Source organism: Oncorhynchus masou, chromosome 29 (assembly GCF_036934945.1).
Source record: "Oncorhynchus masou masou isolate Uvic2021 chromosome 29, UVic_Omas_1.1, whole genome shotgun sequence".
Lineage (NCBI taxonomy): Eukaryota > Metazoa > Chordata > Actinopteri > Salmoniformes > Salmonidae > Oncorhynchus > Oncorhynchus masou.
Window position 1 is genome coordinate 38414893 of NC_088240.1, and position 26962 is coordinate 38441854.

The 26962-nt window shown below is 40.5% G+C and overlaps 1 protein-coding gene across 3 annotated transcripts in view; it reads right to left on the reverse strand.

Moving 5' to 3' along the window:
• Positions 1-26528, reverse strand: part of myo3b (myosin IIIB) — a 106091-nt gene extending 79563 nt beyond the window's left edge. For 2 of the 3 annotated variants that reach the window (XM_064944796.1, XM_064944795.1), the window contains exons 1-9: positions 26471-26528; positions 26159-26201; positions 18916-19099; positions 16821-16955; positions 16098-16202; positions 15736-15835; positions 14909-14985; positions 14065-14210; positions 5448-5513 (exon numbers count right to left, since the gene is read on the reverse strand). In XM_064944796.1, coding sequence (XP_064800868.1) covers positions 5448-5513; positions 14065-14210; positions 14909-14985; positions 15736-15835; positions 16098-16202; positions 16821-16955; positions 18916-19099; positions 26159-26201; positions 26471-26477 — 863 coding nt within the window. In that variant the 5' untranslated portion in view covers positions 26478-26528. Of the gene's footprint in view, positions 1-5447; positions 5514-14064; positions 14211-14908; positions 14986-15735; positions 15836-16097; positions 16203-16820; positions 16956-18915; positions 19100-21528; positions 21602-26158; positions 26202-26470 lie in introns of those variants that run through there. The other variant, XM_064944797.1, reaches the window with a different exon arrangement.
• Positions 26529-26962: the final 434 nt, after the last annotated feature.

Below are 26962 nucleotides of genomic sequence, written 5' to 3' on the forward strand. Positions count from 1 at the left end.
GAAAATGGTAAAAAAAAAAAAAAAAAAAAGGGGATGGATTACTATAAGACAGGGGTCATCGACTATTTACAGCTGCGGGCCGATGTTTTCTTGAGCGGATGGTCAGTGGGCCGGAAAATCATTACAAATCATTTGTAGACTTGTAGATTTGTAAATTGACGGAAAGCCCAAACAGATATAATATTTCACTAAAACATAATAACATCAAACCTGGCTTACAATCTGTAACAGGTTTCCAAAATGTAAATAACTTGGAGCTGATTTGCTGGTGTTTTTACCGTTTTACTGTTTTATGACCCCCATCCCCCTTTCTTAAATTTTTTTTGCTCAGAAAACATGGCGAGGACAAATAAAATCGCCATCAGTTGGGGAACCCGGCTATAAGATGTTTCATTACATTTTTTTGGGACGAATCAAGTAAAGGTTGTATGAGCTGTGTTCTCCAAGAATGTTCTCTGAGTTTTTTAAGAGGAGCAATAAAGACGTCAACATGCTCAATAAAGGAAAACAATGAGGATCTTTCCAATAAACAAAAAGTATTCACACCTCTTGACTTTTTCAACATTTTGTTGTGTTCAGGGGTTGGAACCTGTTCAGGGAACAGAACCAAAAACCTATGTAATTTTTCAAGAAACAGAAACGGGAATGAAGGTAATCCGTACTTAGCCTCCCGAGTGGCACAGTGTTCTAAAGGCCTCACTACAGATCCGGGTTCGATCCCGGGCTGTGTCGCAGCCTGCCGCGACTGGGAGACCCATGAGGCGGCGCACAATTGGCCCAACGTCATTCGGGTTAGGGGAGGGTTTGGCCGGCTGGGATGTCATGCACGAGCTCATGCACGCTGACTTCGGTCGCCAGCTGTACGGGGTTTCCTCTGACACATTGGTGTGGCTGGCTTCCGGGTTAAGCGAGCAGTGTGTCAAGAAGTAGTGCGGCTTGGCGGGGTTGTGTTTCAGATGACACATGGCTCTCGACTTTCACCTCTCTCGAGTCGGTACGGGAGTTGCAGTGATGGGACAAGACTGTAACTACCAATTGGATATGATTAACGGGTAAAAAGTACCAAAAAATATCTATAAAGAAAGTGATCCATACTGTTCCGGAACAGAAACATTATTTTAAAAGCATGGGAACCGGTTAATAATATTATTTTACATTCCATGCAACAAAGCCCTCACTCACTCTGTCACTCAGAAACGTATTCCAGTGTCTGCCTGCAAGCTGAAAATCTTTGCCAGTGTGTGTGTGTGTGTGTGTTTAGGCTACCTGCCCCTCCCCCTCAGAAGCATAGGCCTCTGTACTGACATTACAAGCACAATTCAGAAGATAGGAAAATATATTTCAAATTAGCTAGAGAAGAATGGGTTAACTTTTTCAATGCTAGTTAAGAATATTAGGGATTGGCGTCCCCTCAACGGGACAGTTGTAAATCATGCAGCACCTTGTGTCACTATCGCAGATTTTAGAGAAACAACAAATGTCGGTACAGATAAGTGTCTTATATCGGCTGAAAGCTTAAATTCTTGTTAACATAACTGCACTGTCCAATTTACAGATTTTTTTCTGCAAAAAATACCATGCTATTGTTTGTGTAGAGCTCCTAACAAAACACTTTTTTTTACCGCGATAGGTTTGATAAATTCACCTCTGAAGGTGAAATGTGTACTTACATTCTGAAATGTTCCTCTGATTTATCATCCAAAGGGCCCAGAGATGACATGAAGTGCCGTTTGGTTAGATAAAATCATTTTTCATATCCTAAAAAGGTCTATGTAGCATCCACAATCAATTTTGTATTTCCAGTCGTTCAATTTACAAAGAAAGGAATCTCTGAAAATCTAACCCTAAACGTTGTTTCAACCAGACAAATCACGTCCGTATGTATTCCTCATAGATCCTAGAATGTAACCAGACTTCACTATATCATTAAGGGTGTAGTATATCCTATAGGACGCCATATTTGGTCAGAGAGCGACGCCTTCATGGCATACCGATGACGTGGGCAGTCTTCACTTGAACAACTCTAACGTTGTCAAATAAGCACCAATCGGAGTCAAACGAAGCTAGCTAGATAGCCAATGAGTTGGGCTTTACGGAAGTATCCGGAAACCATGTATCAGTCGCAAAATGTAGGTACTAACCTTGTGCGACAGCATGCCTTTTCCCTTTGGACAAAAATTATAAGAATATTCAGTTATGAATTTATGAAAACTGGTTGTTTTGCAAATCTTGAACTTATAATATGGCTACTAATACTGGAAAGCTAAGTCAAATTCCAAGTATACAGATTTGACGATATTCTTTCAGAAAAATGTAATATGAATTCAATTGTCTCCTTCACGATTTGCCCAAATGTACCTGGGTGACTTCACACTAAATGTCATGTAGTTTGTTTATACTTCAAGTTATCCATCTGAAACTTTGCACATATTCTGCTGCCATCTTGTGGACACCATCGGAATTACAAGCAGAGTGATGGCTAGAACTGGGACCTTTCTCTTGCATTTCAAAGATGGTGGTGGAAAAGAAATGGTTGTTTTTTTCTTTGTATTTTCTTCTACCAGATCTATTGTATTATATTATCCTACATTAGATTCCCATTTCCACAACATTCTAAGTGTTTCCTTTCAAACGGTACCAAGCATATGTATATCTTTGCATCAGGGCCTGAGCTACAGGCAGTTAGATTTGGTAGGTGAACATTTAAAAAAAGGGGGCTATCCCTTAAGAATACTATAGGTCTAGTTATTAAGTTTCCCGATTTATTAACTACAACAAGGTAAGAGGTGTTTTCAATTCTGGTGCTGCTCTGCACACACAAGAGTGTTAGCAAGCTAGCTCAAAGGACATTCAAAGTTCCTCCATAGAAGCTGCTCATCGTAGGTATAATTATGTGGACATAGCTAATTCAGATAATGCATGTCATAACAAGATGCCCAGCACTTCAAGCCTCTTCCTCAACCCTCTCTTAGGTCATGGCTAGAAGGGATCCAGCTCTTGTCAAATTTAAGTCAAAACTACAAATTAATTAAAAATGAAAAGCTGAAATGTCTTAAGTTAATAAGTATTCAACCACTTTGTTATGGCAAGCCTAAATAAGTTCAGGAGTAAAAATATGCTTGACAAGTCACAATATTTGCATGGATTTTTGAATGACTATCTCATCTCTATACCCCACACATACAATTATCTGTAAGGTCCCTCAGTTGAGCAGTGAATTTCTAACACTGATGCAACCACAAAGACCAGGGAGGTTTTCTAATGCCTCGCAAAGAAGGGCACCTATGGAGGGGTAAAAATATTTTTAAAATCCCTTTAAGCATGGTGAAGTTATTAATTACACTCAGTTGTTGGAGAGGAAGGAAACAACTCAGGGATTTCTCCATTAGGCCAATGGTGACTTTAAAATAGTTATAGAGTTTAATGGCTGTGATAGGAGAAAACAGAGGATGGATCAACAACATTGCAGTTAATCCACAATACTAATCTAAATGACAGAGTGAAAAGAAGTTAGCCTGTATAGCAGAAAAATATTAAAATATATGCATACTGCTTGCAACAAGGCACTAAAGAAATACTGTAAAAAAATTGCCTAAGTAATACACTGTTTGTCCTGAATACAAAGTGTTATGTTTGGGGCAAATCCAATACAACACATTACTAAGTACCACTCTCCATATTTGCAAGCATAGTGGTTGCTGCATCATGTTCTCGGTATGCTTGTAATCGCTAATGGAATAGTGCTAAGTACAGGCAAAATCCTAGAGGAAAAGCTTTTTACTAGACACTGGGAGATGAATTCACCTTTCAGCAGGACAATAACTTAAAACAACAGGCCAAATCTACACTGGAGTTGCTTACCAAGAAGACAGTGAATGTTCCTGAGTGGCCAAGTTACAGTTTTGACTTAAATGTATGTGAAAATCTATGGAAAGACTTGAAAATGGTTGTCTAGCAATGATCAACAACCAATTTGACAGAGCTTGAAGAATTTTGAAAAGAATAATGGGAAAATGTTGCACAATCCCGGGGTGGAAAGCTCTTAGAGACTTACCCAGAATGACTCACAGCTGTAATCGCTGCCAAATGTGTTTCTCCAAAGTATTGACTCAGGGGTGTGAACACTTATGCAAATTAGATATCTCTACTTAATTTTCAATACATTTGCAAATGTTTATAAAACACGCTTTCACTTTGTCATTATGGGTGAGAGAAAACATATATTTGATCCATTTTGGATTCAGGCTATAACACCATAAAATGTGTAATAGGTCAAGGGGTATGAATACTTTCTGAATGCACTGTAAAATGAGAAATCAGCTTCTCTAGAGTACCTGTAACACAACAACACCAGCAATTTGTTACTGTTCATGTGGGCCTTGAACCATCTCCTCAGCTCTCCAAGCTTCACCAAATTATTAAATAACAAGCCACACAAAAAGGTACAACATCTTAAAGCAGGGCTTTCCTACATGCATTATGAAACAAAAAGGCCTGCACGATAGGCCTTATGACAAGGGATCCATTCCAAGCAAAGCTTTAACAATATTACAACACAGGAGTGTACAGGTCATACAACTCTACATTGGACTCAGCTACACCTTCTAATCCATCTCTGACAGACCTGGTGCTATGATAAATGCACGACTAACACAAATAAATGAGTCTATTACCCCTAATGGCTATGGGTTCACAGCTGTACTGTTTGATGTTTCCATTATTAATAATGAATTAATAACCACTGCCTTTCAATCTATTCCACCACTAATAATAACCCAACCCCCCCCCCCCCACACACACACACACACAAATAACCCCAGAAGAAATAGATTTTTTCTCTCTCATTTACTTGCACTGCGTGCTAGATATTAAGGTTGTATATTCAACGAGACTATTATGGGCCAATGTTGACATGATTTGTTTTCCACACTGGAGGGACTGATTGCTTATCTTGTCCTAAAGATATAACTGATAAGTCAGTAGAATGAGTTTTTTCCTGTGACAGATTTACGCAAATGAAAACCGAGGAAATGCGAGGAAGAGAAAAGGGTTGATACAATCTATCTTAAAAAAAAGATCAATTTCTAGTCCTTTCCATTTCCAGTGATCAAAGGATGCCCAGAACCAAATGCGTAACCAGTGCATTCTGCCCCCTTGGCCAAATGGGAAAAGATTGAGGTCTCGCCATTGAAACCCATTCAAATAGGCTTGTGTTGTTTAAAAAGTAACAATGAATATATTTGGTTGTCATCACCATTAACCAACTGCATTAGAGCCAGTTGGTTGCAATCCCTTCAAATACTAAATAAACACAAATAAACATGTAGAGATAAATTCTCCCACTGGATTAGACCCAACAACTTCATTACTGTGTAAGTAAATGTAGAGGAAGACATTAATTTCAGTGGGAAGCAACTTCATTGTCATAGAAAGAGCAGGTTACTCACTGGGCAATGAAGTGACTGAAGCTTCTGCACCACTCCCCTGGGTTGCGTAATGTAGGGGAAGGGTTTCTGAAACGAACACACAACACAAAAATCATCATTCCTGGATATGCAGTTTTTTATTTATTTTTATTTTTTACATTGAACTGAAATGTTTAAGTTACTGATGGTGTTGTTGTCGGCCTAAACACGATAGTTCTTATGAGACTGGAGCGTCAGAATGGTTGGGTATAATCTGAGTGCTGAGTATAGTCAGTGAAAAATGATAGCAGCTCCTCAACTGTCTGACAGGAAGCATCTGCCAGCAGGAGCCAAAATTATGGGAGCCAGTAATACCTCTGTCAGCAGCATTTAAAGAGACCATCTATAACGAGGCAAGCACCTCAAGACTAGTTCAGTGGATGATATCGGGACGGAGCCATGGCAGTATCAAGGCTCAACAACAGGGCGTTGCCATTCTTCATGTTCAATACATGCTCATCAAAGAAAATAAAGAAATAATGTAATGGGGAAGATAGTGATTAAAGTTGTGATTTTGCTCATACTGTCCATTTGGATAGGGTGCTTTTGTACACTTAAGCTTTCAAACTGAATTTTCAAAGTACCATCAACTCATTTCTAAAATGCAGCCAGCTTTGTACATCTAAGGCATGCAAAAAACAACCAAGAACAAATGGTTCTAATTTATATGATAAGAAAACATTATCAATAACAAAGCTTTATGTTACACACATATGGGAGCCTATTAAATGAGGAAATGTGTCATTATTCCCAGCACTAAGTCACGCACGTCTGTGATAGAGACTCAGAGTCAGACAGACAGTCCTTTCTGAAGTGCAGATCAAAGCCTAGTAATGGACTGCTTCAATGCAAAATATAATATGAGCCTGCAGCAATGCTCTTGCCTTGATGTTGTACCACTGCACTGCTTATATATTACAAAGTCAATACACCAGCACATTGGTGATAACACTGTCAAGTACCCTCATTGTGCTTAGAAAAATCAGGCATTTTTCTTTCCAGTATATATGGGAGCACTGACTCATTTTGTAAACACAATTGGCTTATTTAAATTTAGGTCGGGGCACTCCTTGTGCTGTCAAACGTGTGTCAAAGTGGATTGAGTCAAAATCAGTGGTTCTCAGCTCCACTTTTGAAGCCCTAAGTCTGCTACTAAGCTCAGAAAAAAGACAAAAAAGCATGCTCGTGAATATGATACTTTGTATGCAGAGCTCATAATTCTTCCCATTTACCTAATAGATATAAAAAACAGTCAGATAATTTCCATGAATCCTGACAGCCAATGTCATACAGTAGATATAGTTTTAGAGCATAGCAGGGATAATCAACTTGATTCAGCCACAGGCTGATTTTGTCTTGAGCGGATGTTCGGGGTGCCGGAACATGAATACAAATAATTTGTAGACTACAAATTGATCGCAAGAAGCCCAAACAGATATAATATTTGACTAAAACATAATAATTTCAAACATTGCTTATATTTGTATACAATCACGTGTCTCACTATTACGTGTGGGCATACTGGGGAACAGATTTACAAAATTGAAATCACTTGGAGCTGATTTCCTGGCGTCCCCCCCCCACCCTGGTTTTATTTGTTTATAGGATGGCCGCCAGTTGGGGAACCCAGAGTGCGCACAGTGCATCATCAAATAAAGACACTATCTGGCAGTGTTTGAACTTTGAAGGCCTAAAGAGCAGCACTTCGGGAAACACGAGAAAGACTTCTTCTGTGGGCCAACCGCTCAAACTCCAGCTCATCTATCATCAGAGTGCACTGGCAGTTCTGTTGAGCACACATGAATGAACACGGAAAAGTGCTGCAACATTTTTCTCTACAGGATAGACTGTGAGGGTACATCAGTGTGCCTGCATGGAATAACTGCATAACAGACAGACAGAGGCATTCTAAACACAACCAATGTCACACCCCCAATTTCCTATCACCTCAGAGGTCGAAACGGCAGATGTGTATTAGATTATGTTAAAAACAATAGGATATTGAATGAGGGAAAACAAGTAGTCAGTGCAATACATTTTCTCTAAGATAGCTATTGGATAATCACAAACAATCCAATATTATTTGAAAAATATATATAACATAACTCGGTCAGAAACCTTTCCAGCCTGTGTTCTATTACTGCTACATTTCTCAGAACAACCCGTGAGGAGTTTCCAGAACAAATGACAACACAATGTTGAAAAATTATTGTGGCAAAGTAACTACATTCGTTTATAAACCATAGCGTGACTCTAAATCATTACAAGACATTTGAAAAATGACCACTGATCGTTTGTCATAAAAAGGTCCCACAGAGAGAGATACAAACAGTATCCAGCAATATTCTAAAACTTTGTTCACACTGCAGGCCTTAATGCTCAAATCAAGTTTGTTTTTCAAATCCGCTTTGGATTATTGACTGTCCAAACAGCAAGTTACAAGTGACGTGTTCAGACAGCAGTCATTTGTTGACATAGCTATGCTAGTTGTAATGACGGGTGTGAGCAGTGGTGCAGGCTGATTAGTGGTGGTGCTCGTGCTTCCTATCACTCAAGAGGTTATGTAGCAAGCCAACTTAACAACAATGCCTGCCATGGACGTTTCCCAGTTTCTTTGAATGTTCAGAATCATAGTGTAAGAACACTTTTAAAGCCTCAAAGGATAAGATGTTCCAACTTCTTCCTGCAGGAAAAAGAACAGATTCAAATCGAATATGCAAAAAAAATTGGATACAAGTCACTTCAAACTGCCAATGTGAACAAGGCTTTAGAGACTATGATGGATTGACCAGTTGACATATAGCCAATAGTAATCTTCCACATACAAAATGCCAAACAATTGTTGTGAAAAGTACATACCAAAAGCTGTGTGAGTTTACTTTGAAATGATCGTGTCTCAATCTCAAAGACTCACAGTTTATAGAAAAGTAAGCATAAATCTTAACCCCAATCCTAACCCCAGCCTTTCATGTGCATAAAAATCACCAAAATGTTACCAGGGCTGAATGTCAAGATTACAATACAAGAATCACAGTTTACATTCTCCTAAGACTTAAGTTTACATTTAACATTGAACCAAGGCCTGCATACTGTGCTGCTGATGGTCAGGTGTCAAATTCAAAATCGGACCCTTATCAAATACATTCCAAAATGGATGAACAGTATTGGTAAAAGAAAACAGTAAAAATGGTAGCGATGTCTTTCAGTCTTGACTGTTCTGCTCTGTAACCTTTACATTACCTGTGGCTTTTGGCTGGGGTATTGCTTCTTGCCAGAACACTGGTTGCCCTATGATTTCATTAGCCTTTGTTGGCTTTGACAACCCATCATTTACACACATTATCTTCCTCACTTCACATCTCCTTTCAGACAGATACAAGCCCAGTTACATACAGTGAGCTCCAAAAGAATTGGGATAGTGACAGATTTTTTGTTGTATGTTGTAAGTGCTGTAATCTCTAAACGGTTCGTGAGATATGGATGAAAATACCTTCAAATTAAAGCTGACAGTCCGCACTTTAACCTCATAGTCATTGTATCATCTCAAATCCAAAGTACTGGATTACAAAGCCAAAACAACAACAACAAATAATTTTACTGTCGGAGTTCACTGTATTTTGCTAATATCCACTGGGATCTGGGCGAATAAACACAGCATTGGACTTCTTTGCCAATTACCTTTAACCTTCACAGGCTTTTTACGTACACATCTCCCTATGACTTTACACGGGACTTTACTCTGGGTTTGGCAACTACAGCATGGAGAATATTGGCTCAAGCAATTAACCTTTCCACATATTGAATATCTGAGAGCATCGTCTCAAGTTTCCGTAATTAATTCTGCAGTTAACCGTTTTACAGCTTTACCCTTTTACATGCTCCATTACCCACATTCATGATAACCATGGGCCCCACATATATGACATACTATAAAGCAGGCAAAATCACATCCAATCTTCTCATCATGATATGCTGTAGGCCATATAATCTGTTTCCCGTAGAGGAGGATCTGTGATTGGCTCTTGGACATCTATCTACAACAGATTGGCTCCCGGGCCGGCCTTACTTTACTGTTAATAGTGATTTACAATGGTGTTGGAATCAATACAATTCTTTCTATGTGATGCTATCTGTGGAAAAGAGCAAGCAGCAGGTATGAATGGCGTGGAGGAGCAGAGCAGCTTCCCTGACAGCGATCTGAACTCCTCTCATCACTTCACACTGGTTCGCTGTGAAAGGGATACCATCTGTGCAAGTTCCCACCACAAATCTAAAGCTCTATCACGTGGCTTGCAGTAGTCCTGCCTGTGCTCAGCCCCAGTGTCAATGGCCCCAGAGGCCTGGCTACATTAATGGTGCTGTTGTTTTATCTACACAGTGAGTCCACACCCTAAGGCCACTCCGTCTGCTGTATGACATGGAGATAATGTAGTACAGCGAAGGGCATAGTCCTGAGCCAGCCAAAAACACCGGAACCCTCTCAGATCTCAACCCAGGGTTCACATACTGCCAGCTACATCACAAAAGGATATACAGTTGAAGTCGGAAGTTTACATACACCATAGCCAATTACATTTAAACTCAGTTTTTCACAATTCCTGACATTTAATCCTAGTAATAATTCCCTGTTTAAGGTAAGTTAGGATCACCACTTTATTTTAAGAATGTGAAATGTCAGAATAATAGTGGAGAGAATGATTTATTTCATCTTTTTTTTCTTTCATCACATTGGGTCAGAAGTTTACATACACTCAATTAGTATTCGGTAGCATTGCCTTTAAATTGCTTAACTTGGGTCAAACGTTTTGGGTAGGCTCCCACAAGCTTCCCACAATAAATTGGGTGAATTTTTGCCCATTCCTCCTGACAGAGCTGGTGTAACTGAGTCAGGTTTCTAGGCCTCCTTGCTCGCACATGCTTTTTCAGTTCTGCCCACACATTTTCTATAGGAATGAGGTCAGGGCTTTGTGATGGCCACTCCAATACCTTGCCTTTGTTGTCCTTAAGCCAATTTGACAACTTTAGAAGTATGCTTGGGTTCATTGTCCATTTGAAAGACACATTTGCGACCAAGCTTTAACTTCCTGACTGATATCTTGAGATGTTGCTTCAATATATTCACAATTTTCCTACCTCATGATGCCATCTATTTTGTGAAGTGCACCAGTTCCTCCTGCAGCAAAGCACCCCCACAACATGATGCTGCCACCCCCGTGCTTCGCGGTTGGGATGGTGTTCTTCGGGTTGCAAGCCTCCCCCTTTTTCCTCCAAACATAACGATGGTCATTATGGCCAAACAGTTCTATTTTTGCTTCATCAGACCAGTGGACACTTCTCCAAAAATATATTTTTCCCCATGTGCAGTTGCAAACCATAGTCTGCCTTTTTTATGGCGGTTTTGGAGCAATGGCTTCTTCCTTGCTGAGCGCCCTTTCAGGTTATTTCGATATAGGACTTGTTTTACTGTGGATATAGATACTTTTGTCCCTGTTTCCTCCAGCATCTTCACAGGTTCCTTTGCTGTTGTTCTGGGATTGATTTTCACTTTTCGCACCAAAGCACGTTCATCTCTAGGAGACAGAATGCGTCTCCTTCCTGAGCGGTATGACGGCTGAGTGGTCCCATGGTGTTTATACTTGCGTACTATTGTTTGTACAAATGAGTGTGGTACCTTCACGCGTTTGGAAATTGCTCCCAAGGATGAACCAGACTTGTTGAGGTCTACAATTTTTTTTCTGATGTCTTGCCTGATTTCTTTTGATTTTCCCATGATGTCAAGCAAAGAGGCACTGATTTTGAAAGTAGGCCTTTAAATACATCCACAGGTACACCTCCAATTGACTCAAATGATGTAAATTCAGAAGCTTCTAAAGCCATGACATCATTTTCTGGAATTTTCCAAGCTGTTTAAAGGCACAGTCAACTTAGTGTATGTAAACTTCTGACCCACTGGAATTTTGATACAGTGAAATAATCTGTCTGTAAACAATTGTTGGAAAAATTACTTGTGTCATGCACAAAGTAGATGTCCTAACCGAATTGCCAAAACTATAGTTTGTTAACAAAAAATTTGTTGAGTGGTTGAAAAACGAGTTTTAATGACTCCAACCTAAGTGTAAGTAAACTTCCGACTTCAACTGTAGGTGAAGCCAGACAGAAGCATCAACTAGATTTAGATGGTGACACTGAATATGCAGTTATTGCAATATTTTAAAAAACATCTGTTGTGTTTTCATAATGCTTATACCCAATATAGACCATGTTTGTCATGGTAATGTCCTACTCATAGGAATAATTTTAGGATTTACACAGCAGATTAATAAATACAGTGTGCCATTGAGTGGATTGTGAGATGGAAATACAAGAATGTGTGCAAAGACATACAATCTTATGTCATAAGGAATTATAAACTGAGTGGTTTGAGCCCTGAATGCTGATTGGCTTTATTTTATACCACGGGTATGACAAAACATTTATTTTTACTGCTCTAATTACATTGGTAACCAGTTTATAAAAGCAATAAGGCACCTTGGGGGTTTGTGGTATATGGCCAACATACCACAGCTAAGGGCTGTATCCAGGCACTCTGCGTTGCGTCATGCATGAGAACAGCCCTTAGCCCTGGTATATTGGCCATATACACCACACCCCCTCAAGCCTTATTGCTTAAATATAGCATGTTTTAGTGTCCGTGGGATTCTTTATAAGACCTATTATTCCCAAGGACAATACTCTATCAGGAGAAGCCACTGATTATGGCAATTTAAAGAGCAACTAAAGCATGATTGTAATACTCACAGGAAACAACAATTTAATCGATCTCATTACAATCTTTAAATCGACCTCATTACAATCATTAAAATCGACCTCATTACAATAATTAAATCCACCTAATTTTACAATTATATATACCTCATTACAATCATTAAATCGACCTCATTTTTCAATCATTAAATCAACCTAATTTTACAATAATTAAATCTACCGCATCACAATCATTAAATCTACCTCAATACAATCATTAAATCTACCTCAATACAATCATTAAAGCAATATATTGCGTATCACTATAATTTCTGTGCTCAAAGTGCAGAATAAAAGTGTAACACACAGGTACACCTTTTTGTAACACATGTCCTCTGTTTCAAATAGAACGCACATACAACAGACAGACACTGTCAGACAACCTTCCCTTATTAGTTTGACTGCCTTGTTGCATTGATGGGAAAATATATTTGAGACAGATGACATGTTAACAGAATCATTTCACGGTTCAGTGTGCCCGCACTGTGATTTATCCTGGCGCCGCCCAGCCAAAGGTCCCAATTCAAAAGATTTATGGGCCAGGGCCAAATATCTATTTTGATTTTGAAAAATAATCCCCAGTCTTAACAATGGTAGATTGCTGCACGTGTCTAACTCTATTCATATTCCAAATCTCTCATAAAGTCAAATTATTTCATTAAAAGGTGATAAAGAAAAATGGATGAATGATAACAGAAGAGAACTGTACATGCCCTTCCATTGTTTATCACAACCTCTAGTGAATGTTATCTAAGGGCAATTCAAGTCATTCACACAGAATGCAAAACCTGCTCTGGTACCTGCTCTACTTTAGATGCTGTCTGCTGTTTTCATCCTTCTACCAAAACAGGCCAATCACCAACTCAGCACAATACAGAATTTAGATGTACATCCCACTGAAAAGGTTCCGTCCTATCAAATCAGATGACTGAATGCATGCTTCCCCACAGACCCACTTCCCCGCATGCTTCCCCACAGACCCAGTAGAGTGTTATTCCAGGCTCTGTGATTCGGGAGCGTTCCTTTGACCAGGACAGCTTCCTCTGAGCCTGTAATTGCTGTGACCTGTTTTACCTTTCACTTCGAGTTTGGTGTGATAAACCACTGCTGTGGTTCCCATAACTACTACAGCGACACGATGCATGCTTGTTTCTCATCAGGTTTGGTGGGGTGGAGATAACACCGTGATGGGTGGCTGGTGACAGCCTCATCTCAATGTGAATGGAGCTAATCACCAATGCAAATTGCAATCAGAAGGGCACATCCTCACCAAACTGAGAGATAATTGCATGATTGTGCCAATAGTAAAAGGTCAGCCACTTGTACCATCAGAGCTTTTAAATAATCATTCATCAGAAATTGTGAACACATCAGAGGAGAGTTTTTAGATTAAATAACATATTTAAGGGTAAGGCCAAATGTTGTTCCATTAACTCTTGATCAGTTCTGATCAGTTTATCATTCTGCAATTTTCAATTGAGTTTACAATCTAGCCTTGAAGCTTGGAAACACGGATTGTAGAAGGCTAATTATTTTCCTGATTTAATTAATTTATACCAGGTCTATCCTGCATTTCATGACCACACAAAATTACATTAAGAATCTTTTCAATTTCTTGACATATTTGGCATTTCATAATTTTTCAGAGAAAGGGCTCTGTGACGATCCACTCTTAAATTCAGTTTACCATTGTCCTCCAGTCAAAATCAAAAGCTTCTTACGAGAGCGCAACTGCTGCTGCGTGTCTGGTCTGCCCCAGCCAGCCATGTGCAGAGGGAGCCCTCTAGTGCCTTACCGTGGGATCTTGAAGAGGGCTTTGACGGGGTGCATCTCGGACAACGGGGGGTCTCCATCAGCCAGCTCTATGGCTGTGATGCCCAGCGACCACACGTCACAGCGGGCGTCATACGTGGAGTCATACTGCTGCTCACAGGCGATGACCTGGGACGACACAGGCAGGACAAGCATGACACAAGCAGGTGGACACTTCTCATGCAAGTTGCTGCCATGTTTCTTACTGTCCATGATGATATGACGATAATGTCTTTACAACAGCGAGGTACTGACTTCATTATGGCCACTTTCATTTTTGTGGAGCTGAAATCCGATGAGTTTTGGGCAACAATGCAGAAGACGATAAAGTCATTTTATAATTGCCTGTGTTTGAAAAACACATTGTAATGTTGATTTAAAAAGGGTACAGTTAAATGAATTCATCAGATAATGTGCGTTGCAACTAGTATTGCGCCTCCCTTCTCTCACCGTCAAAAATCATTACTGAGACCCAAAATGAACAGCCTCCTTTATTCTAATTGCCCCTGAGGACCCCTCCTACCAGCCCAATCATCATGCCTCATTTCTGCCAAACAGTAAGCTGGGGCAGCAGACTCCCAGCTATTAACCTTGGGGCGACCTCAAGAGCAGGGCGCGTGGAGGGGAATGCACAATGACAAGGGGGTGTTACATATTAAACAGCCTCAGCAGAGTACATAGTCACTCGTCTATCTCGCTCTCCAGTCCACATAGCACATCTAATGCAACTCAATGGTGTCATCATGTAGGATATTTTGGTGCTTAGTGTTCTCATGTAGTTGCAAGCAAAGTGGTTTAGTTGGGCATGTCAAAAAAAAAAGTCTAACCTCAGGTGCCATCCAAAAGGGAGTGCCAACGGATGTGTTTCTCCTCAAACGTGCACTCGTCAGCTGAGCAGAGACACCTGGATAGAATTCAAGCTAATTAATAAATCACCTCATTCTCAGAGCATCGGTGATTGGTGCAAAATAAGATTGTTTGTGTTATACCACATCACAGCCTGTAATAATTACATATTCACAGTTGTTCAAGATGCTGTAATGTGCATATTACATGATTGTGAATTACAGAGGGAAAGTGCGTGTGGATCAATCAATAGCAATATGGCATATCATTTGGTGGGGCAACCTGCCATACCGACATAAATTGGCAATAATAATTTCAAATTAAGTGGGACAGATTTTTATCAGCAGGAGTCCACTTCATTCTCAACACACAAGGACATAAACATGCTCGGGGCAACTCAGAGTCATTTGCTAGAACAGCTTTCTTTTAATATGCAAAGGATCAAATAATGCAATTTAAATTAGCAATAATAGCCTTAGGTTAAGCTATGGTCCATGAAATACCAAGATGTTACATAGGGTAGGGGGGAAGCAAGATGTGGACCGCATCGAAGCATTGATCTCCACATGCTTGTATTCATCTTATACTCTTTACCAATAATATCACAGGCTTTTTTGTGGACAAAAAAAATAATGGATTAACTTCCAACTATTAATGATAAGTCATCTGTTAATAAACAAAGACCCAGACAGAAGAAACAGAGCCAACAAACAACTTCCCAGAGCCTCCCTGTAATATGCATGTATCTCTTTCTACAAGCCATCAATTAGCCAAAGTGCACCCACAACAGGATAACAAAAGCCATTACCAAAGTCAACAAGTTTGACCCCTCCCTCGGTGGTCAGAAGGATGTTGTTTCCTTTGACGTCACGATGGATAATCCGGTTGTTGTGTAAATGCTGGAGACCCTGGCAGGCGTGAGGAGGAACGCAAAGGGGGGCTTAATAAGCATCAGTAACCCCATTATCAACGGTTTGTGATTAGTACAATTTGAATGTGTTTCAAATAAAGCTGTCTACTGCCATGCATATCAAAGAGCTCCCCCTGGTGTTTAAAGGGATGGAAATCTATTACTCCCACACCCCGCCACCACCTGAGTCAATCCCCTGCCCACTGTGTGTGGATGCCACCCCCTTCCGTCATTAGGCGTTTTGCAGTTGGCCATCTCACCAAGAGGGCGCCGTATAAGATGTATGCGATAACGGGCTCCAGCAGTCGCTGGCCCCGCATGAGCAGGCCTTTGATGAGATCGGTGACTGAGCCCCCGTTGCACAGCTGTGTGAGAGAGAGAGAGAGAGAGAGAGAGAGAGGGGGGGGGAGAAGAGAGAGAGAGAGAGAGAGAGAGAGAGTGAGTGAGTGAGAGAGAGAGAGAGAGAGAACAGTGGCTCCTCCATTACTCACTACTCTAGATTATGATTCATTACACAAGAGCCATCCCTCCCTCCCACACATACACAACTAGACTGGTGTCACGGCTCTTTCTTCCAAAGCTTTTTAAACATTTTTCCCAGTGTAGGAGGGTGACCTCCTCTCAGCTCTGCGATAGATTTCACTGCTGTGATATAAAGCAAACCTACTGTTTGTGATCCTTCTACTTCTCAAACAGACAACAGCTGTAAGACTACGTGATCATAGTGGAGGAGATGTAACACAGGAGAGAGATAAAGTGCAGCTACTTATATTGAGCACAAGCAGACTGTAATGTTTGACATGCAAACACCACTGGGTCATATTTCCTCCTGTGAAAAGTCATACAGCACTTTAATGATTAACACTATATGTGTAGTGCTGAAGATGTAGAGATGTTATAGATATACAGTATTTGACAGGACTGTATAAAGCTGGGCAAAGTCTTACTTCATAAGCGAGACAGAATAACCCAGGGGATCTCACCTCTAGAACCAACCAGAGCTGTCCACCTGAGAGGTCATCTGACTTGTAGAACATGCCGTAGAACTTGACCACGTTTGGGTGGTTGGACAAGGTCCTCAGGATGTTGTACTCGGCCTCAATCTCCTCATCAACATCCTTTGTCAAAGAGGACACATTTACATCAGCGACACACCATTTTGACGGAGGATATTTGTCATAAGTCACACAACAAACTGTATTGACACTTCTGACATTAAAAAAAAGGATGTTGAAATGAGATTATAAGGAAGCTAAAACACCTTCAATCAGAGCCCGGAACCATTAAACACAGGGGAAACTAGTTCTTGGTCAGAAGTACCAACTGAGCTTCTTCTAAATCAGTTTAAATCTCAGTGGAAGAGAAAGCGTCACAGAGGCAGAATTCCTCTTCCTGGATGTGTGAAATATACTGTCTGCGGTCTAATCAAGGAGAGGAATGAGCATGGAAGCAGCTGCATCTTCATAACCGGCCAGGCAGGGAGCTGCAGCAGGGGGCTAGCAAGGAGTCGCAAGAGGGATTGGAGCACCGACACAATCATAAACAAGCATTCAGCCCTGAATCTCACAAACGCACAACATGGCGCAACTGCAGGGCCCATGGCCCCAGGCATCTGCACCACGGACAGGTCTGGCAACTAACTGCACATCACTAAGGTAGCGGCACATGCATAATGGGGAAGGTGGACACAGTGACTGGTTAGGACGACCGTGGGAAGCGGGTGTAGAAATGGAGTGAAAATAGGTGAAAAAGGAAACAGGTGGGAAGTGGCGTGTCAAGAACATTCTGAATGGGGGTGGCCAAGGTGGGCCACAGGCTCAGGTTACAGGGGGACATAACATTTTGAACCTTAATCGATCAAATTGGTTTTTACAATATAATTATGATGGTTCAACGGCTGTAATGCTTCAGCTTAGGTTTGGTGCATTTCCCTGTTAAAATAAATCATAAATCAATTCCAAAAGTATTGATACAGTGTCTGCATGGAAGGTGTGCGCAAATTATACAGGGTCATTCGGGGGGGTCTCAATTCTTTCTACAGGACCTCCTATGAAAATGTTTAATGTGCTTTATAGTAAAGACATGGAATTTCACTGTACAAATGTATTACCTTTTCATTTGTCATGAATACAATGAGTCATGAAGTTTTCATCTGACTGTCAAACAAAATCACTTCAAAGTAGGTTACTTGCGTACTTTTGTCTACTCCAAAATAGGTTCAGCATCTGAACAGGGCACTGTGCACCCGCCATTTGAATGGAAAGGTAAACTCTATTACAAACACCATAAGTTTAATGACATTCAGCCAAAAAAGTAGTGGCATCTCCAAAATGTTTTACAATAAAAAGAGAAAGAAACATAGAAATTTCTCCTTCGTGTCTATCCGTGTTTCATAATTTTTGCAAGCGGCATAATTCACAAGGGGCATAATTCACAAGGGGCTGAATCTATTTCACCAGAGAAAGCATCGGAATGAGGCAAACATCGCCCCTCTGTCTTAGTATATGTAGGCCATGTATCTGATTCTGTCTGGCCAAAAAGAGTATGACATGTCCAGACAGCATCAGATACATGGGCTACACATACTAAGACATAGGGCTGTTTCGCCTGCTCGGATGCTTTCTCTGGTGAGATTGAGGAGTCTTTGCTGTCAGTCAATGTATTCACAGACGACCTATGAGATCTCAGAGTTTCTGGGGGGCCACCGGGGTGGCCAATCAGATTTCAGTGGAGGGGTGTGGCCAGTCTGGGCCACCCCCTTGACACGCCACTATAGTTGGGGAATCTACTAGGGAACAGTAAACACAGGGACAGGTACAGGAGGAGGGGTAGGCAGGTACAGAGAAATAAGCAAAGAAACTTACTCCGTTTGTATGCCTGGTGTACTGAGACAAGCCAAACAATAGTAAAGAAAAACAGAGATGATTTCCTTTATTCATTTGTTTGGTTTAGTGTTGTCACAGGTCAGGGTTGACAATTCTAGGCGGGAGAGCACCTAAACTTGTTAGATCCATAGCAATTATGCTCCATGCACAAGGTGGCACATGCATTGATTGGAAGTCTTTTGCAATTACTTACATTGATTGGGTCCAGGACTTTGACTGCTGCCTGACTCCCATCCTTCCTGTTGTTCACTCTGTAGACTTTACCATAGGTTCCTTTACCGATGGTCTCCGCAATGTCCCAGTCACCCGATGGATCCGCCAGGCTCTCCAGACCGATCATACTGGCCTTGTAAGGGTATAGTCCATACAGTGATCTCCTACATTGAATAATAGAGATCCAAGAGAAATGCTTCATTCATGTGCACACATTGGAACCAAATATGCATCCCTGACAACACTTTCCTCCTCTCTAGGGGAAGCTTTGCTAATCAAGGAAAGATGGCAGGCAATGTGTCACCATAGCTTTAAGATTTGCTTCAAAACATCACGCATGTGGCTTTAACCACACTGATGTGCATGTAACGCTCCACCAAAACACACTTTCTCACTAGCGATATATCAACAGCATAGATCCTAACAGCTTGCTATGTCATACAGTAGATTACTTCACCACTGACTGTGCTCAATGACACATCTATTTGGCCATGGGAGGCGCTTAACAGATTTAAAACTGATGAAGAGAAAGCAAAATACAAACCATACGACGGTACTTACATCGGGACTGTTATTTTCTGCTGACTCATTAAGCCTTGGGCAGTGCACACAAACGACTAAGGTGTTTCATAGTAAAACATGACCCACACAGATGACGCTCGCTTGTCCCCGGGAGGACATGTAACAAGCAGCATTGCACTGGGACGCCGAATTAGCACGCACAACAGGGACCCAGTCTATGCCGAAGAACACGCCACTAAGAACACTACAATCTCTTCAGAATCAATTGGATTGGCCTGAGATTAACTTGACTGGTGCTTGTGTCTACCACAGAACCAACCCCGCCCCCAAAGGCTCCACACATAATCAAACTGAAAGAGTTTTCTAAAACAATTTCTATTTTTTTTCTTTCGTTGTATCATTTTCAAGCTGACTTTGGTGTCTTTATCCGATGACAGGTCAAGCTCAAATCATACTAAGTAACTGCATAATGAGCGGCAGTTTCCCCGGACACAGACTAAGCCTAATCCTGGACTAAAAAGCATTTTCAATGGAGATTATTAATCTTAATCTGTGTCTAGGAAACCACTCCATAGCGTCATAAATGAAGGATAAATCCCTATTATCAAATTCGAGGGGCTAGGCCTGTAATAAATCACTCTGGGGTGTATACAGTGGGGGCATAACCAGCATGACAGATATAATGGGTTAATGGTGCAAAGCAAGAGGTGTCAAAACACACACCTGAGTGAGCAGTTGTACAATGTGACCGATCAGGAAACCGTATTTACATATGTATGTATTCCGTATTCCCCGAATGATTGATACTCTCAGTGAGGGGAGTTCAGTTCTCCCATCCCTTCAGTTTGTCACATAAAGTGCAATGTATCACAGAGGTTGACTGACCCTGAGGGAGACGGGGGAGCATTTATTTTGAGTAGCGGTTCACGTGCAAAAAAAAAAGAAAATACAATATTTGGACCACCAGGCCTCTCTGTCACTGCACCAGCGTGGATAGATTTATGAATTGGCGTAGGAGCAGGGTGAGTGATGGCTTGACACTAGATGGATATAACAGTCATTTGAGGAGATGTATAAACATGCAGAGCCAAGTGGTGGCTGAAGTCCTTCAATTTGTCCATCCTCAAAGAAACCAAACATGGCATGGACAAGCGGGAGACAATAGGCTTCTTTGAAAGTGTAACATTAGGCGAGACCTCCTAATCATTTTCCCCACTGTCTGACTTCAGTAAAAAACAACGCTATCATCACCGATCATCCAGAAATTAATCTACCTGCTCACTCCCGTTCAAATACTGTAAATCACACATGCCTTGTGCATCAACAAGGTCAAAAAGCTATTTTTGAGCCATTGATTATTCGAAACGAATGGAAACATTTTTGTTTCCAAGCATCTTTGAGTCTCAGTGCATTGAATGCATTGTGGTTCCCTTGTTGCCTAGCCATCTATGCCAGGCTTTTGTAACAACAGTAGGCTCATATTGCTAGAGAGCAGCTGTGTGACCAAAGTGGCTGGAAGCATCAGACACCCAGTCTAGTATATCAACTTTCTCCTGGTGCTTCAAAACTAAGCTCAAGTCTCAGATCTGCATTAGTAACCTATTGCCAGTCCGGCTGGTGTTGTTCTCATGAAAATACTCAATTGGTGGCTGAAATATATATTTTTGAAAATCATTTGTTGAAAGGAAAACAGTATGAACTTAGATAAGATTTTACATATAAACTTCAGATCACTAAAGACACACATAACACTATGAATGAAATGAAATACAACGCTACACATAACCCTTTACACCTCTCTAACGTCTCCTTTTGAATGTCAAACATCACACTGACAATAAGCACTGGTAGCATAACAAGAACGCTGAGATAAACACAAAAGAGAACATGAGAACATGTATAACATGTATAACAATATAACATCATCCATCCTTAATCAGAAATCCCACATCTCCTTTCACCTCAAACATTACATAACATACATACAGTACGGTATACCACTCTGAATCTCAAACTGAACTCTCAAAAATATTTTCAGGTAAAAAAAAAAGCTTCAATAGCCCATGCATACCTCGTTTGTGACAGTTGATTCCCTATCACGTTCTGCTAAAAGTGTCTCTGTGTCTACCCTAGCAACATGTCCCTGACCAAATCATGCTAATCAGCAGCGATCAATAATTCATCCAGTTGTAATCAGCAATGTGATCTAGTTTTAAATATTCAGGTGCCAGATGTATCCAGTCATAAACGAGGTAGATATGAAGCCTCTCAGGTTGCACACAGGTAACCAGGAAGTTCTGGATAGTTACGCGGTCATGTGACCCACACATGTCTCCAATCAGTAAATTAACTGTACCTCGCTGACATACTCTTGATAAAATACTTGACTTTGGATTCAGACAATTCTTGATCTTCATTAAAATGGCTAAAATACTAGATTTAATGTGCAGTTGTGTAATGTCTTAGTGGTACTTAAATTGCATAGGCTACATTGCAGTGTGTTGCAATGCATTGTACTCATTTGTTGAATGGTTAGCAGCAAAAACAAGACTTATTTCACATGAGCAACAAACACCAGCAGTCATGTTGCTATGAGTACAAAGCCCAGGGGGAACACAGAGATAAAAGACGATCACACAGACTGAACACAAAAGATAACCGCTGTCTCAACAGCTTCCATTTCATACAGATAACTGTCAGTATACCGTGAATAGATCAGATTTGAAATTGAACTGACGTTGTTGAATCTAACCCATGCAAACAATTCATACATTAACACCAAACGTGATCTGTTTTGATATAAACCAAAAATCGAGAGATTGATATATTCTCGACCCCTGAGACTATTGTGTATTAACAGCAAAATACTGTATATCTTATCACCACAGCAATGAGAGAGAAAATGTTCCTACAACCGTTCTCCCAAACGGATGTGAGATAAACCAATGTCTGGGAGACAACAAAAGAGCGCTCTCGCAGAACAGGACACCAGAACTGCCTGATGGCAAGGCTCTGGTTACTCATTGTCTACGACACTGTGTCAACAACATGTGGGAGAAAAAAAAGACATCGTAAAGAATGCAATGCTCTTAATGCAGTTGGATACCCCAGCCAACATATTCATGTGTATAAAACATTATCAATGTATTACATATTTATGTGCACTCAGCATCATTGAAGGATAAAGCCAAAAGCATTTGCCAGGAGTTTACAATGCACTCAATTAGAGGTCGACCGATTATGATTTTTCTACGCCGATACCGATTAATCGGACGATTTTTATTTGATTTGTTATTTGTAATAATGACAATGACAACAATACTGAATTAACACTTATTTTAACTTTATATAAAACATCAATAAAATCAATTTAGCCTCAAATAAATAATGAAACATGTTCAATTTGGTTTAAATAATGCAAAAACAAAGTGCTAGAGAAGAAAGTAATATGTGCTATGTAAAAATGTGTGCCATGTAAAATATGTGCCTTGTAAAAAAGCTAACGTTTAAGTTCCTTGCTCAGAACATGAGAACATATGAAAGTTGGTGGTTCCTTTTAACATGAGACTTCAATATTCAAAATGTAAGAGGTTTTAGGTTGTAGTTAATATAGTATTTATATGACTATTTCTCTCTATACCATTTGTATTTCATATAGCTTTGACTATTGGATGTTCTTATAGGCACTATAGTATTGCCAGTGTAACAGTATAGCTTCCGTCTCCCTCCTTGCCCCTACCTGGGCTCGAACCAGGAACACATAGACAACAGCCACACTCGAAGCATTGTTACCCATCGCTCCACAAAAGCCGCGGCCCTTGCAGTGCAAGGGGAATAACTACTCCAAAACTAAAAGCGAGTGACGTTTGAAACAGTATTAGCGCACACCCAGTTAACTAGCTAGCCATTTCACATTGGTTACACCAGCCATTAGGCTGATAGGCTTGAAGTCATAAACAGCACTGTGCTTGCGAAGAGCTGCTAGCAAAACGCATGAAAGTGCTGTTTGAATGAATGATTACGGGCCTGCTGCTGCTCAGTCAGACTGCTCTATCAAATCAGACTTAATTATAACATAATAACACACATAAATACGAGCCTTTGGTCATTAATATGATCGAATCCGGAAACTATCATTTCAAAAACAAAACATTTATTATTTCAGTGAAATACGGAACCGTTCGGAATTTTATCTAACAGGTGGTATCCCTAAGTCTAAATATTCTTGTTACATTGCACAACCTTCAATGTATGTCATAATTACGTAATATTCTGGCAAATTAATTCGCAATGAGCCAGGCAGCCCAAACTGTTGCATATACCCTGACTCTGCGTGCAATGAACGCAAGAGAAATGACACAATTTCAACTGGTTAATATTGCCTGCTAAACTGGATCAGTAGTCATAACTAGTGATTATGATTGATTGTTTTATATACGATAAGTTTAATGCTAGCTAGCAATTTACCTTGGCTTCTACTACATTCGCGTAACAGGCAGGCTACTGGTGGAGTGCAAAGGTTAGAGCGTTGGACTAGTTAACTGTGCGGTTGCAAAAAAATAAAAAAAAATAATTGGAAATAGGCGCCCAAAAATACCGATTTCTGATTGCTATGAAAACTTGAAATCGGCCCTAATTAAATCGGCAATTCCGATTAATCGGTCGACCTCTACACTCAATATTGGAGCCAGTAGATGTGACAACACAACATGCAATGTATTTCCCCCTAGCTCGACAATGTGTTTCATCCGCTACTGTACATATACCGTGTAGGTATATTAAGCATGGTTCACCAAATCACTATGATTCTTCATAGGCACAACCAAACAGGTGATGTATGGACATGGTGGCAGTTACAGGTCATGTGACCAGTTACTACACAGATTACCTTCCAAGCTGGACTGGAACCAGAGTGCAAGGTGTAAGAGGAGAATCTAACTCACACACACTCTATATCCCAAACTGACTGGTAAGTTTTACATGGTCTGTTGCAAAAATACTCAGTTCTTCCCAACTTTAATCCCTGTTATGGGGATATGAAGGGGCTTCACAGCACTGTAAACCTCCATCAACATGTCAAACTTGAATCGTCATGTCCTTGCAATAACCCTGTCTGACCAGTGACCACAGTCATGGAGAGATTACAGTGGTGGAGATGAAATGTGTTGCATCCCACTTTTCAAACCTCATCATTTACAGGCAAGTACTTCTGTGCTGCCATAGGTACACTAGGTACTGCTGTAACACTAATATCATACTACAGGACACTGTATGATAGCCTGATCCATGACCATCCTGAACGCTGCACTCTCGTTTTGTGTAGCGAAACAGAATGTAAACTGGCGAGACTTCAGGATGGTTGTACAGTAGGAGGCTAAGGCTAACTGTATGATATGTAGTGGTGAAAGCCAAAGTGGGAAGAACTGAGTATCTGATCTGGTCTCTCACCATATCCTGCCGTGTAGGTGGAAAAACTCTTTTGCCTTGAGGTGATTTTCCTCAGTGTTTCCATGTATCCTGAGCATTGAGTAAAAACGACACACCCTATCGTCAATACTGTACATGTATGCCATGTGTGCTGTATTTTATAATTTAGGTTAAAATGCGACATGAGTTTGTAAAAGGCAGTACCCAAGCCTAACAAAAACAGCTTCTTAGCAAACAGCAATTTCTCAAAATTGTGCTAGGACCTCCTGCAAGTGGTCTGAGTGGGGAAGGGAAAACCAAAAAGTTGCTGTTATTGGCAGAGATGTTTGTAACTCTCTTTATTATCGGTCTATTGACTAATTTACCACCTGGTGATGTCACCAGGCAGGCCAAAACTCCATCCCACCTAAATAGGCTGAAATTTCAGGCGCACTTTCGAACAGCTCTTACACTAAGAGGGCATTATCATTTTCACAGTATTATTCCAACTTCATAGTGTGGAAATAAACACTGAGTGTACAAAACATTAGGAACACCTTCCTACTATTGAGTTACACCACCTTTTGCCCTCCAAACAGCCTCAATTCATCTGAGCATGGACTCTACAAGGTGTCAAACGCTTTCCACAGGAATGCTGGCCCGTGTCGACACCAATGCTTCCCACAGTTGTGTGTGAAGTTGGTTGGATGCCCTTTGGGTGGTGGACCATTGTTGATACACGTGGGTAACTGTTGAGCATGAAAAACACAGCAGCGTCGCAGTTCTTGACACAAACAGGTGCGCCTAGCACCTACTAACATACCCCGTTCAAAGGCACTTCAATCTTTTGTCTTGCCCATTCACCCTCTGAATGGCACACATACACAATCCATGTCTCAATTGTCTCAAGGCTTAAAAATCCTTCTTTAACTTGTCTCCTCCCCTTCATCTACACTGGTTAAAGTGGATTTAAAAGGTTACATCTATAAAGGATCATAGTTTTCAACTGGATTCACCTGGTGAGTCTGTCATGTAAAGAGCAGGTGTTCCTAATGTTTTGTACACAGTGTATTTAACACGTGAGAAAATCGCGTTTTTGACTGCAATGGGCCTTTAAAGCCTCTGTAATCGTCATGTCATCCAATTTATTCTTTGCTAGGTACTGTAGTCATATGTTTGTTTTTGGTACTGCTGCTTAAAGAAAAAAATAACTTGATTTCCTTTCAAACTATTTACATTTATTTTCAAAATATTGCAGTCATTTATTTTGAATATATTCTTTATTAAAGCCTTACCCTGTCTTTGCTGCGTCTGTATTTCCATTTGTGAACCCGAACCCTGAAAATGTTTTACATGGTAGAAAAGACTCTTAAACAAATGAGAACTTATTACACATCTTGACAGGCATAAAAAAACTAACAACACATTTTCCTTTCAATTTGATAATTTGCGACACATGACATGGCCAGTTCAAACACAGACATCCCCATCTAAGGAATGCGGAGATAATGAACGACATTCCGACGTTTGTAACTACACTATGACAAACGTTTTTAACATAATGTAGACAAGCATCATCCAATTAATACACTTTCTCTGTACCTTACCGTCCATAGCGACATATCCGAACTGATTTTCTCGGTTTTCTCACTAACCACAATCACCCGTCAAGGGTTTAATTATTAACAGGAACTTGATAAGCAATTGAGAGGAAATAATATACCCTAACCTACTTGCTCTGCAGGCTATTGCTTCATTCTGTATATGTCTTACTTAGGCTAATGTAATATAGCACATACAAAATGCTTTACAAATTAAAAAAAAGTATAAATAAGATCTTACCAAAGCACGGAACCAACAAGTTCCTCAAATGTAGGGATGCCTGTGGCGGGTGTTTTAGTGCTCGTGTGGTCAGAGCGTGCGAGAAAAGCTCCATTTTAGAAAAAGGCCTTGGTTTAGCTAACTATTTAACAACTCTTAGGATTCCCTGCTGGCATCATCTGCATGTCTGACAAATTCCACTAATGAGAGATGCCATGACATAGAGGCTTTGTACAGTACGTTGAGAGGCCTTTTGTCTTTGAAACTTCAACCTAGTT